The 14,920-nt window shown below is 45.2% G+C and overlaps 1 protein-coding gene across 1 annotated transcript in view; it reads right to left on the bottom strand.

The window, feature by feature from the left end:
• Pomt2 (protein O-mannosyltransferase 2) overlaps positions 1 to 14,920 on the bottom strand; it is a 43,769-nt gene that overhangs the window by 27,486 nt on the left and 1,363 nt on the right. The window contains 5 exon segments of the mRNA XM_005083999.4: positions 1,195 to 1,354; positions 2,042 to 2,150; positions 4,334 to 4,442; positions 5,475 to 5,579; positions 7,106 to 7,190. Coding sequence (XP_005084056.1) covers positions 1,195 to 1,354; positions 2,042 to 2,150; positions 4,334 to 4,442; positions 5,475 to 5,579; positions 7,106 to 7,190 — 568 coding nt within the window.

The following is a 14,920-nucleotide window of genomic DNA, read 5'->3' as shown; positions in this document are numbered from 1 at the left end:
CTTCCACTACACACACGCATGCACGTGTGCTAGAGAGCACACACACACACACACACACACACGCACGCACGCACGCACACACACACACACACACACACACACACACACACGCACGCACGCACACACGATTAACATGGGTCAGCTCTCTGATGTCCTTCCAGGCACTGCACCCATGACCACTGTAAAGATGAAACTGTAGTTCAACAGTGGCCTCCAAGGCTCCCTGTACTGACTGTGCCAGTCCCTTATCATATGACCAACTGTTGTTGGCCTTAACCTCAAGCCTCAACTTCCTCACAGGCCCCCTGGAGCACCCAAGCTTTGGTGTCTCCCCTCTGCTCTCCCCTTTCCCCCACACACAGGTTCAAGAGGACAGGGATAATGTAGTCACCAGTACATTCCCAACATTCCGCATTTAGTACATGATCTTCATGTTTTCTGAATGAATAAACATGTTGGAAATTTGGTAGTTGAGCCCTGGAGCTCACCTAACCCAAGCTTGAGTCATAGATGGCCCCTTACTACCTGTAATACCCATAGGACCTTGGGAAAGTTATCTCTCTAGGTTCCATGTTTTTCATTTGTAAAATCAGTGAGTGGTAATGACCACTCACCACCCAGGATTTCAATAATGAGATAATGAAAGCAAACCATTTTGTACAGTGTCTGGCACCGAATCAGCCCTTGATTACTAATGTCATTAAAAAAATCCTAACAGTGTTGACTGACTTCCAAATATGGATGCCCCGAGTCAGGAAAAATCCTAACAGTGTTGACTGACTTCCAAATATGGATGCCCTGAGTCAGGAAAAGAAATTGTGAATTCAAAAGTTTAGAGTCCGCCCATTCATTTAACCTAAGCTCTTACACCCTTGTGGACTTGGCAGAAGTCCAGCGGGATAGAATCCTCTGGCTGGGTGACTTAAAAGAAATTAAGGGAGGTAGGGAGGGACAGCAATAAGAGAGAATTGCAAGGTGGTTACCCCATTTACTCTCTTATACCACTCCAGCCCCTCAGTCAGGCCAGTCTGATATCCTGCTGTCTACAAAGGAAAGCTGTGCCTGTCCAGTCTGGCCATGGTGCACAACACAGAGCACAGTGCACAACCACCTCCTCCACACACAGGAGAAGCAGGAAAAGGCCCATGGGAGAGACTGTGGAACAAAGACATCCACAGGCACTTGAGTTCTCACCAGTGAAAGGCTGAGGTCTCCAAACAGGTACCAAAGGTCTGAGATGGTGTTCAGTCCAACTTGAAGGATGATAAAGAGACCAACAAACTTGACCCCTAAAGCACCAGCGAGATTAATGCCAGTCAGGCTGAGCCAGAACCACCAGGGGGCAGAGAAAGGCCTGGGAACCAATAAGACACAGTTCAGTCTGGCAGCTAGAATCAACTGGGAAATCAAGAGCAGCAATAGGACAGTACTCAGGCAGCTATGCTGCACCCTAAGCCTCCAGGGTTCTTAACCCCAAGGAACCATGGCAGGGCTCCAAGTAGGCTGTGCTCTGTGAAGGCCTCAAACTACAGGCAAGTCAGTGTGAGAGAGAAAGCAGCACAGTGTTCTGGGGAGGCTCCATGCTGTTCCTGGCTAAGCACAGGGCTTCTTACATTGAGACAAGCACCTCTGAGGCAGCTTACAATGGTGTCTTCCCCTCCCGGATGGAGGATGTAAAGGATGACATGTCCCAGAGCTCCTTGCTGAGGGACAGCTTATAAGGCATAGTGAGGAGGCAGCATCAGGACTCCTCTATAACGCCCATAAGCTCCTCCCCAGTTGCAAACTGACTTTACATATCAGCACCTCTTGATAATCAACAATTTCTCATTTTGTGAAAAGTAAAACTAAAAGCATCTATCAGAGGAAACATTTAGAAATTTTTCATTATCTAAAAAAAAACAAATGGAAAGTATGCTCCTCTTAAACTAAGCTTGAATGCAAGTCCTGCAAACACCCCAACCAGCCCTGCCACAATCAAACTTGCGGGTTGCCATGGTTCCTGCCCCACCCCCACCCCACCTGAGACGGTATTTCTGACCTGTTAGCGCAGGAGTTGTACTTGACCATGCTCAGCATGGCAGCCATGATGAAGAACATCAGGATAGGGTCAAGGAGGATGTACTGGGACAGAGTGAGGCATCCCGTGTCTGGAAAACAGGAACTTGCTGCTCAAAAACCAAACACTCCAACAGCAGGAAGAGGTCCCTCTCTCTGCACTGCAAGTAAGCATCTGGCAATCATGACTAGGCGGCCACTGATCTCCACTGGATTATCAGCATGGAGGAGGATTCAGCTTGGGGCACAGCAGAGCCCAATGGTAAGAAGCAGTACCAGTGCTACCGGTAGGCCCTGCGTCTCAAAAGCTCATGCCATCTACTCAGAGCAGCCCGGAGGCCACTTCCTCATTTCTACCATAAAAAGAAGCCACCAGCTGATACAGTTGCAAACTACAGATGTATAGAAGAGTTTTATTTTATATGATATCTTTATTGACGGTTGAGTCCCTACATAGGTACCAGACCAATTAAAAAAAAAAAAGCTTAAGTTATATCATATTCCCACTTAATCCCTCCAATGTCTTCTCATCTCACTTAGACTAAAAATTTCTCAGGTCAGTTCCCAGATGCTGTATGGCCCCATGTCTATCTAAACTCAACCCCAACATTCCTGCTCACCCTCACTGTGCCAGCCTCCCGTTATTGCTCACCTCTATTAAGCACTGTATGAGGATTACGATCTAAGCTGTTCTCCCTGCCGTCTTCCCTCACAAATCTGGAGGCTGATCCTGTTTTACTCAGGCTTCTGCTAGACAGTATCTTCTTGGGGAGTTCTTTATTGCTTACCCCATCTAACATAGCATCGATCTCCACTCTGCTTTGTGTCTAACCTGGCACCATTTGCTTGAGATGCTCTATTACAAGGTTTGCCACCATACCTAATGCCCTGATCCCTCTCACCCACGTGGTGGAAGGAAAGATCAATTATGGTAAGCTATTCTCTGATTCCCATTGGTGTGTCATGACACCTGTGCATGTGCTTCCCCATCACATACAAAGTAATAAATTTAAATATTAAAAGAAAAGTAACATGCTTTATCATATGGTAATAATGTACTGGCCTATTGTCTGCCCTTCTATAAGGTATATTCCATGAGAACAGCATCTCATCAGTGTATTTTCTGAGGCCTCAAAAGGTGGCCAGGTATAGGGCAGGTGCCTAGGAAACAGGTATCAAATAGAAAATGAAAAAAATGACTGATTATGAATCACTACAGAAAAAAAAATACATACAAGGAAAAAGCCATTAGTTCACTACAGGGACTCCTATAACCTTGTCATATCCACTGAAACAGAGCAGCACACCTGTCTGAACAGCCCCTAACACACCCACCTAAACTGGCCTGGCCTTCTTGACATATAAAGCACCACAAGGTCATAATTCACTTTAAGAAGAATACAGCTAGCACCAGGACTACTTTTACAGTTAGCCCTTGTTTACCAGGTGAGGATCCAGAGAAAACACTTAAGTTCTATTGCTATTTTCTGCTTCACTACTACTTCTGAGCACCCGCATTCTCATCAGTTGTAATAAATTCAGGGGATGAAAACTAATAACAACATTAACCTAAGAGAAACAAAATTAACCCATTAACATAGATACAAACAAACATGCAAATGTAAGTAACTTAAAAAGAACCTATGTTGAGGATTAGCCATGCCCCAAAGAAAGACTATAAAGGGGACTGGCTCATTGGAAAAACACTTGTCATGCAAGCATGAAGACTGGAGGTTGGATCCCCAGAACCCACATAAAAGCTGGGCAGGCATGGAAGCCACATATAATCCCAGCACACAAGAGGTAGAGACACATCCTCAAGGAAAGGTGGTTAACAAGACTCACTGGAATTGGTGAGATTTGGTTCTGCTTCAGTAAATAAAGTCGAGAGCAATTGAGGAAGACAACTGTCAACTTCATGCTTCAGACACACACACACACACGACTCACAGATGTAATCATACACCTAAGTGTTACTAGTAATAATATATTTTACCCAGTTCTTAAGTTAATTAAGAATTAGGCTGGACAGTGGTGATGCAGGGCTTTAATCCCATCACTCAGGAGGCAGAGGCAGGAGGATCTCTGAGAGTTCCAGGCCAGCCTGGTTCACAGAGCAAGTACCAGAGCATGGAGAAACCCTCTCTCAAAAACCAAACAACAACAACAATAAAAAGAGCTGACTGCACAGATGTGACACTTGAGTGTATTGATTTCCACCCAGCCACATGTGTGACAGCCCACTTCCCGAAACTCGCAGGTTAAGACAACTTACCAAAGGTAAGAAGGGCGGCAGTGAGCAGGGCTGCTGGGAAGGACTTAGACAGATCCAGTACGGTGAGGTAGGCAAAGGGGATCAGCCAGGAACCCAGGAAAGCACAGAACTATGGAAGAAGGCAGAAGCTGTCAAATCATCAGCTGACCTGGCATACTAACGTCTAAGATGGAGGTCCCTGACAAAAGAAGCATGGTATAGGCGATTCAAAATCACATGGAGTAGCACGGGAAGTGCCATAGTGAAGCCACATAAAGCCGTGGGCATGCCACTCGGAACCCTGGCACGTGTGCTGGCATAAAATCAGTGACATTCACAGGAAGAGGCATGGCTGCCCATCACAGCCAGCAGTCTCCTGTACCAACATTGCAAAAGAATTTCTTGAGAGATCTGGGTGTGGTGGCATAAGCCTTTAATCCCAACACTTGAGAGGTAGAAGCAAACAGATCTCTGTAAGTTTGAAGCCAGCCTGGTCTACATAGTGAGTTCCAGGACAGCAGGGCTACATAGTAAGACCCTATGGCAAAAAAAAAAGTCACTTGGAAGAGTGAACTTAGGGGCAGGGCACTCCCTGTTTAATACGGCATGCAGGACTGTACAGACAATCCAGTGATCAGCCTCAGAAAGCACATGGTCACCTAATCTAACTTGTGAAGCAAAGTGCTTGGAGAACTCAGGCTGGAGGCCAGCTTCCACAGGTCTCATTAGGTTGCTCCCAGGGAGCTGAGTGTTTAGGCTCTGTCATGTCCCATTAAGCTGATGCTGGGAATCAGGGTGCAGAGGGACTGGAGTAGGCATGCAGCCTCCTGAGAGTGAGACTCCTACGCGCCCTACTTCCTTTGTGAGGAAGGAGGTAGGAACCTGGAGACAGTGTGAAGATGCCATAATCTGAAGGGAAGCTTGGCAGACACACCACTCAAGCATGGGTTGGTAGGCTGCAGTGTGCGCGGCTCATGAGCAACCTCTGTGCTGTTTGTGGCCTTTCCTCCTTTCCTTCCCAACTCATTTTCAGATTTCTACTTTAGCGGCTCAATCATTCTCCTCTCCCCATTCTGCAAAGTCCCTCCATCGACACTTGCTGCTTCCAACTGTAACATTTCTGAGTGGGATTAGTCTGTCTATATAAAGCAGGAAGCCTTACTCCTCTCATTCCCATGTAGTTGTGGTGCTCATAACTGTCCCCAGGCTTCTGGAACAAAAAGGTGCCATCATATCCAGTCAGGTAGCCAGCAAGACCGATCAGCATCTGAGGAGAGAGGAATGAGCACAAAGATGAAACGTTTAGGAAAAAAGATTCCTCTGTCCCAGTTCTCTCCAGCTGCATACATAGCCTTCGGTTTCCCTTGACAACTGGCCATAGAAGTGCCAGTGTGACATTTTGTCCTGCAGCTGCTGCAGAGTAAAAAATCTTTTGTCTAAAGAGCTTGCTTGCTGCTTGAAACAAACCCTCTGTTGTGCCACAGCTAAGTTCTTGGGAATAGTGCAGACTGAACATTTAGAAAGGAAAACACTCCATAATTGGAAGGGCAGGGTCAGTGAGGGGTTTGCACATGAAGCTTTCTTTCCTTCATTTGTTATGAAATGAAACATGACAGCTCTCAGGGAAGGTCCTGGGCATTCTCACTCCTGGGAGACTGGCCTTCTACCGAAAGAAGAGGCTCCAAATCACAATGAAGAGGGAAAAGAAGACAAGGAGCTACACAGGAGGGATAAGGGACAGAAATGAGAAAGAGAATGCAAAGACAGAGGCATTTCCCCAGGGAGGTGGGAGGAATGGAGGGAGGGAGGGGGAGGGAAGGAGAGAGAGGGAGGAAGGGAGGGAAGGAGGGAGGGGGAGGGAGGGAAGGAAGGAGAGAGAGAGAGAGAGAGGGAGGGAAGGAGGGAAGGACCCAGCTGCTCTGAGCTTCACAGATCCTGGCACAACTGTTTGTCTCTATTGTTAAAAGGCAGACAGGAAGAGGCCAGGCTTTTCTACCCTTTCCTAGGCTCAGAACTAACTGTAAATTGGGCTGTGTCCTACCTCTCTACACACCGTCCCTGGAGGGGTTCTGTCCCCGGTCCTCAGCCTAGGCAGTCATGCTTCCTTGGGTCAACCTGACAGACTGCTATCCTTAATTCTCCCTGCCCATGTCAGTACCCCAAGATCTGAAGATCTGAGTCTACAGTTAAGAAGAAAGGCTTTTGTGAATACTAAAACTAATCCATTTTGTCTTCTCAGGGCAAACTGTTTTTAAAAGAGTAAAACAAATCTCATTGGTAGAATCTCTAATCATCAAATGCTAGGGGACCGGGTCAATATGTATATTGGGAATCAAGAGAAGGGAAAGTTTAGTTTTTATAGATTAAGCTCCTCTAAGCTATATTTCCTTTATGTAGTATATTATACTCCTATTTTCTTTTATAAAATTGAAAAAAGTTCACATAACATATACTAATGATTTTAAAGTAGTTTTAAACATATCTACAAGGTTATTCTAGAACATTTCATCATCCTGAGAAGAACCTCCTTGTATCAGAGCATTCTTCTGTGTATCCTTGTGCTGGAAGGATACACATTTGTTTATCCATCTGTCAGTTGGTGGATGGTCTTCTCCATTTCTGAACCCAGAGAAGCCCTAAAAACACCAAAGATTTTCTATCATAGTACCTGGTCATGGAATTCTGAGGAAATTCTTAAGCCTAAGAATTAAGTCCACACCTAACACTTGGCTCCAGTTCTTAGAAGTCATCTGCCCAGATAAGAGATTATCTTATTATCACCACATTGCTTACCTTTCCCAGAGGTGGGTGTACATCGAAGAAAAATGTGCGGTTGATATAGTAACTTCCCATTTTTCCAAAGTGAGTCTCATCCCAACTAAAGGGAAAACGTAAAAATTTAATAAACCATAGTTAAAGTTACAACTAACACCAAAGGTCATGAGTTTCAAGCATGTCATATGCAGGTTGGCTTAAAAACAAAACTTTGGACATAGTGCTTTGAGGAAAACCTTTAAAGCTGGCTATCAACCTAGATCTCAACAATGAGAAAAGTTAACAAATAGTTACCCAGCAGTTACCATAAATTTAAATGAAATATAGTTTCTTCTGTATCTTGAATTTCTATCAGTTTATTTGAAAGCAGCAGTGTTTTCCTGTAACATGGAAAGGGGTTTGTAAGGCCATGTCTTCCCAGTCTGCTAACTTCTCACTCTGAGGTCATTGGGTTTTAGAATACGCACTGCTACACTGTTAGGCCTTTAATGCAAGGTATCACAGCGGAGCCCAGTCAGATGCTGTTCATCAACCTTCTGACTCACATCTGCCTGACCTGTTATAATGACCAGCTGTCTATAGAAGCCAAAATTCTTCACTAAGAGCATTTCCAAACCCTGTGTCTAGCCTATGTTATTTTGCAAGTACATATGTTAATCTAATATTTAACTTTCCAACCCAATGTGAAGTCTTGTTCTGCCACAACCACATCAGCCTTTTAATGCCCTGCATGAAGGGTTTACAAGGCAGCCACACCATCCAGCAGAGCCTAGCTGTTTGATATTTTCTTTCTGTAACTCAAAAGAAGCTGGCTTCCCAGTGACTATGCCCCAGGTCAGCCTCCATGAACAGCCATTATTTCCCTATCATCACATACTCATGCTTTTTCCAAAGAATGTTCAGGTCTCATTTATTTTAAATTCACTGGGCCTAGTAGATGGGCAGAAGACTAAAGCTACTGGATCAGCCAAGGATGCAATGAGATACTGACAGTAAGATGGTGATGTTAAAGAGAGAATTAACTTCAGGGTAGAGTAAACCAAACAGATCGCAGAAAGGAGAGTTATTCCTAGCTCCACCAACTACTAATGTCACAAGACAAAACCATGCTCTTCATGTCCCTCCCAGGGAGGTTAGGGTTCAACTCAGGTAACACAAGGAAAGGAACCTTGTAGACTTAAGAGTTCTATCACACATACTGGACACTGAACTGTCCCAACATTTTCTGTTAGTCTTGAAGTCTATTTGGAAACAGACTAACAGAAGGACATGGGATTTTTATTTCAAAAGTTTCTCAAATAAAATCAGTTGTAACATACACTTTCCTCTTGGATGCTACTACTGTGTCAGGAAAGGCAGTTCCAGGCTCTGTCAGGCTTTTACAGGCAAGAATGCACAGGCCTCACTCATCTGCACACAGGCTACTCTCTTTGCTGTGCCATGAGAAATAAATTCCTTTGTCACTGATTTAGGACTTTTCTTCTACTGACACCCATAAAACAGCAGCAGGTTAAATTCTCAGTTTGCAAACACACTAAAACATATCCAAGACCCTGTCAACATGGAGCACAAACATAGGCTGATGACATACCTAGCTTTCTGAACAAGAAGGGATAAGGGCTCTCATGGGCTGAGTTAGATACAAATACAAGAGAAGACTACTTGAAGCCTGGTGGTGAATGTTCTTACCCAAGTGAAGCAGTGGGCAACAAGAATAGCACTATCTGCAATGTTCTACTTAATAAACAAGTTTAATGAAGAAACAGGGCAGCAGTAAGGACCCTGTTATTCTTCTATTCCTTCCTTTATCCCCCCAGCGCCTGCGCTTTTAAGAGAGCAAACCCTGGGCCTGTGAACAACAAACAAGTGCTTTCCCCCATCCCCAGAACATCATTACCCTGTTATTCATAGTCCGCCGATTACAATGAGAGTTAAATGTGAAATGCCCCTCATAGGTGCATGTGTTTGAACAATTGGTAGTGCTGTTTGGGAGATTATGGCTGGTAGCTGGGGCCTTTGATACCAGTTTTAGTGCTCTGCTCCCTGACCCACCAAGATGTGAGGCGCTTTGGGTTCAGCCTCCCACCACTGTGCAGCAAGACACTCTAGTCACCATGATGGCCTGCTGTAATCCTCATAAAACTGTGAGCCCAATAAACCTCCTTTCCCTCTCAGGTATTAGGCTATAGCATTGAAAAATTAATTAATACATTGTTAAGATCAGCACTTAGAAGGCTGAGACAGAAAGGTGGCTAAAAACTTTGAGGCCAGTCTGGTCTACACAGCAAGACCTTGTCTCAAAAAGCAAAACCAAACCAAACAAATAAAAACCACTGAAAGATCCTTGGGTAAGCTGTGTGCCCAAGGCCAAACAAAGTACATGTGCCTTGTTCACTGGCGCAGAGCCCTAAATACCTTGATCCCTCTCCGTCATCTTCAGCTATTTCAGCAGACTGAAGACCATACATTTCTCTTAGTATGCTCGGGAACTCCAGGGAGGAAAAGGACCTAAACTCAGAGCTCGTGCATAGAGGTCCCATCTCCTCCTACCCATGGGGGCCGGGCGGAGGGGGAATACAGGGATTACTGAAGGCACTAAGGACTGCAGTATGTACAGAGCTATAAGACAAAGGGCCTCTAAGCCCAGGACGCAGGGACAGAGGGAAGAACCCTGGGGAAGGAGTGGTGCCAAGTCAGTGAGGAGGTAAGTGAGGAAAGTTCTCTACCTCCCCAGTCAGTATTTCTCACACCCCATGAAATGGCATGTTCTCTGCGTGGTAAATGACATGTTCTCTGGGTGGTACCAGATCTATTAAGCTCACTAGTTCAAGGAGGAAAGAGGCCAAGTTTAGCTGATTAGGTCTGACCCAAGTTTTCAGTAATTCATGGGGCCATTTCAGTGTACTGTTGTTGGGTACCCACTGCTGAATGTACAGCTTGTATTGATCTCAAAAAGTATCATGTATGGATTTTAGACATGAATCAGGGGAGTGCCAGCATACAATCCCACTGCCAGAGAGTCTGGGAAACAGAACCTTCATCCAGAGACTGATGGAAACAGAGGCAGATACCCACAGCTAAACACTGAACTGAACTCCTGAAATCCAGTGACAGAAAGGGAGAAATGATGAGCAAAGGAGTTAAGACTGGGCTGGTTTAACCCACAGAAACAGTGACCTGAACTAGGGGGAGCTCTTGGTCCCCAGATTGATGGCTGTGTGGAAAGCATGGGACTGACTCAGACCCCCTGTATGTGAGTGTCACTGAGGAGGCCTAGGATTCTTGTGGAAGGGCCTAGGCCCTGCCCTCGATGAAATGACAGACTCTGGAGATCCACCATGGAGGGCCTTACCCTCCCTGGGGATCAGAGTGGAGATTGGGTGGGAGACTGGGGGCCTGGTAGGGAGGGCGGGCGAGGAGGGGAGGGAGAGGGAGCTGGGATTGACATGTGAAACAAGCTTGTTTCTAACTTAAATAAAAAAAGGGGGCTTGTATTTAAAAAAAAGAAAGAAAGAAAAGAAAAGAAAACTCAGACAAAGTCATGCTCCTGAGTTAGAACTCAGAAATCGGGTTAGCTCCACAGTGAAGATCATACAGCTCTGCAGCGAAGGAAGGGCTTCTGGGGTATGTAAGTCCCCGTCTCATTAAGGGGACAGCTATTCCTCTCATCTAGCATGTCTTTAAATATGCCATGTTTCTTGGTGTTTCTGGAACTGGGGGATGCTTTTCTATCCTGATGACTCATGGCTCATTTGGCTATTTTTTTAAATAAAGATTTATTTTTGTTGTTTAAAAAAAAAGTATCAGAGGGGGTTGTCTCCTTCAAAGGACTGTTCTATACAGAGAGGTAGCCCTGTTCCCTCCCAGTGGTCCAAGGGAAATAAATCCCAGACAAAGGAAAGGGAATTCAGCTTTAAAGAGAAAGCTGTGGAGATGCAAAACCCAGGTGTGGTAGAGTGCCCATTATCCCGGAACTGAGCAGGCAGAGGACACCTGGAGTCCACCGGTCAGCCAGCTCCAGTACAGAAAGAGTTCCTCTCTAAAAAGATAAGGTGGAGACAAAGGAAGACATTCAGTATCAACTTCTATGCACACTGCACATGCACACATGCACACACGCATACACACGTGTACACATACATGCAAGTACACAGTCACCCCCTACACACAGACATACACACGCATACACACAGGTGTACACATGCCCCCATTAAGGACTGCTAGAATATTATGAAACTAGTCACCAGCATAACAGTGCCACCTGCTGAAAACAGATACTAAGTACACTCTTCTAAAAGGCCAGTTATTAACCTCTTTTGAAAGGGTACCTAAGTCACAAAAGCCCCAGGGCTCTCTGGCCCTCTATTTCCACTTTGGAATAGGTTACCTTGGAGTTTATAACTAACAAAAGGAGGATTCAACAAGTGGGTGTAGACAAGAAGACAGTCCACCTGGCCCAGGAGGCTGCCCAGTTCTACATAAAGCAGCAGGTGTCCCCTTTGGGAGAAACCATTTCCTATTCCACTCTGAAGCACAGCCACTAGTTCAGTTGGGCCCATGACTCAGAGCTGCTTTACAGTGCACATCCCTGGTTCTCTGAGTGTTGGACTAAGTAAAAAGCTGTTAGCCACTAGATGGCAGCAGCCATTTTGCCATAAAGGCAACTGTGCTCAACAGTTTTATGTCAACTTGACACAAGCTAGTCATCTGAGAGGAGGGAACCTCAATTAAGAAAATGCCACCTACAGGCTCTAGGCAAGCCTGCAGGATATTTCTTAACTAGTGCTTGATGGGGTTGGACTGAGCCCATTGTTGGTGGTGCCATCCCCTGGACTGGTGATTCTGGGTTCTATAAGAAAGCTGCTGAGCAAACCAGTAAGCAGCACCCTCCATGGCCTCTGCATCAGCTCCTGTCTCCAGGTTCCTGCCCTGCCTAAGTTCCTGTCCTGACTTCCTTTGATGATGAACAGTGGAATGGAAGTGTAAGCCAAATAAACCCTCTCCTCCCCAAGTTAGTGTGGACATGGTGTTTCATCACAGCAATAGTAACCCTAACTAAAACAACAATTCTGGCTGCCTGACTGCAATCAGAGTTGAAGGGTCTGACATAGAACTTAGAAGACTGTACTGGGAGACTCAAGACACTCTCCAGGGAGCTAGAAACTGTCTGTCCAGAGACGGGGTAGTCCTGCTTACTCATGAAGATACACATACATTATACAGGATGCATCTGATATGACTAGCTACACTCAAGGTCCTAATCAAGCATACACCATCTAGCCCTGTCTGTACTGCACTGGGTGTGAAAACACATGTAGCATCATGAACTAACTAAACACAAAGTTTAAAAGGTCCATAGGTCTCTGAAGCAGAAGCCACCATGGTAACCCTGGCTGTTACAGAATATTTGTTTACACTGTAGAGATGTGCCTCTGTCTACGGCACCTTCCGATTGGTTTAATAAAGAGCTGAATGGCCAATAGCTAGGCAGGAGAGAAAAGGCAGGACTTCCGGAGAGGGACTGAGAGAGGGGGGGAAGGAGGGAGAGAGGGAGTAGAGAGAGAGAGAGAGAGAGAGAGAGAGAGAGAGAGAGAGAGAGAGAGAGAGAGAGAGAGAGAGAGAGAGAATCTAGGCATGAGATTTCACCAGCAGATCTGCAGCAAGTGGGATGTACCATTCTAAGAAGAGGTAACCAAGCCAGGTGGCAGAACATAGATTTTAAAAATATGGGTTAATTAAATAAGAGCTAGTTGGGGGAAAGCCTAAGGTAAGGCCAAACTTTCATAATTAACAATAAATTTCCAGGTCATTATGTGGGCTGGGAGTCCAAAGATAGTCTGACAAGAAACCCTGCTACACCAGGCTCCTGCCAAAAGCTGGCCTACTTGCTTTAGTAGAAAGCTATCCACATTGCACAGGGCACTGCCTGCCCACTCCTAAGACACTAAGTGTGTCAGGGCTCCACTCATGTCCTCACCAGTGCCTCACTGCTGCTAGTACCTTCTCAAGTTACAGAAAGGCTGCAGCTCCGGCTCAATGACTCCAGATAAATCATTGTGGTCCTTACAATTAATGTCATTTTATCAGCTTTCCAAACCATCTAGTCTGACAGTAGTACACCTTTTTGTCACAATGGCCATCAAACAATGGGCCAACAGTCAAGGTAATCAACAGACAACCCATGCTCCCATCATCCATAAACAACTGATATTGTCAAGGATTGGACAGTTTCCTCAGAAACCAACTAAAAAGGTTTCTGATTCTACTCCCATCACCTTCTCCTGGCCTACACACTTTAGAAAACAGTCTGGTCCTTATGGCCTCATCTCCACAAAGATTCATCTCCTCTTGATGGGTAATTATCAGATAAAAAGGAGTGGGGCTATAGAAAGCTGCTTAGGAAAGCTTAGGTTTCCATGACCATGGTATGTCTTCCTTCTTAGAGACGCTCTAGATCAGCAGAGATGGGTAAGGAAAGGTGACAATACTCTTAATTTTTATTCATCTCCTGGACTGTCTTACTGGATCCAAACAGATTAGAACATAAACACAATGAACTTAGCTGAGTACAAGTCTCCCCACAATGCCCACGTGAGTCAGACAGAAGACACAATAGGTCTCTGTGAGTTTTCAACCAATGCCTGTTGTAAAAAGGTCTGGAAATATTAGGGTACAATGGGAGAAAAGGCAAACAGAAACTGGCATTGGGCATACTACCCTCATGGGCAGAATTATAGGACAGAAACAACCTCAACGCCTAAGGAAGAAAGACAGAGTTCTGGGGATGTACAGTAAATGGAAACATCAATTCTCTCTTTGTCCCTAAGTTAAACCCCAAAGCCTGGCAACATTCAGATGGGTCACCTACATTAAGTGGCAGCTGATGACAGTAACTCAACCTGTAGCTGGAATCAGAAGAACTCAGGTGAATGGACATAGACAGTCTTGAGCTACTCTGATGTGGTTGATGACATCAGTCCCAACTCCTCAAAAAGCAGCTCCCTGGGATGTGTGCTAATACACAGATGGCACGATTTTCTGTTTATCTCACTCTATAGAGTGTATCATATACTCTTCTCTAAAGTACTAGGGATCTTAGTTATGCCCATATAATCACTGAGGCTTCAAGTACTCAATGATATGGCCTACAGGGTTTAGTCAAACCAATGCAGTGGAGGTCTAATCAAAATAAATGATGATCCAAATAAGACTGAACCAAATGACCTGCATCTCTTTAGGTAATATGCTAGTATATAGGGAACGGGCCACTGCATGTCTCCCCATTAGACACGGGAGGTGCACCGTTTTAATGAAGTGTTGTAATTATTGGCAATGATGCCAAAGATAAGAATCGATCTAAACTCTTATGCTTGGGTCTTAATGGATAGCTGATTACCCTTAGACTACATTCACACTGTCTGAAATAAGACTTGCTGGTCCCTCACCAGGACTTACTCATAGGAGGCTGAATCCAAGACCCTGAAGAACATAGCTGAGGTAAGTACCAAAGGCTGGCATCATCCTGCTGCTTGCAGTCTCATTGGTAGTAGGCATAATTAAATACTGCCTGAGACAAACTGAGCCTGTTTGGTCCCTGCCTCTGTCAGCCATGCTAACCAGGGTAGCTACTAGAGCTGCATATTAACATGAAACATCCGCCAGAAGCCCAGGCAGTGAGTGACTGAGGGGTAATAAAGCCTGTTGGGAGAGAACGTCCTCCATCAATGTCTTGTACATCCACACGCAGGTCAAGAATGCTCCTAGAATGCCCTGATAGCATTTTCCCTGGGCCATTTCTTAGGGCTGAGAGGTACGGCAATGTCTCCTGCTAGA

Source organism: Mesocricetus auratus, unplaced genomic scaffold, assembly GCF_017639785.1.
Source record: "Mesocricetus auratus isolate SY011 unplaced genomic scaffold, BCM_Maur_2.0 Super-Scaffold_15014, whole genome shotgun sequence".
NCBI lineage: Eukaryota > Metazoa > Chordata > Mammalia > Rodentia > Cricetidae > Mesocricetus > Mesocricetus auratus.
The sequence above is the reverse complement of the archived record's forward strand: the minus strand, read 5'-3'. Positions and strand labels throughout refer to the sequence as shown.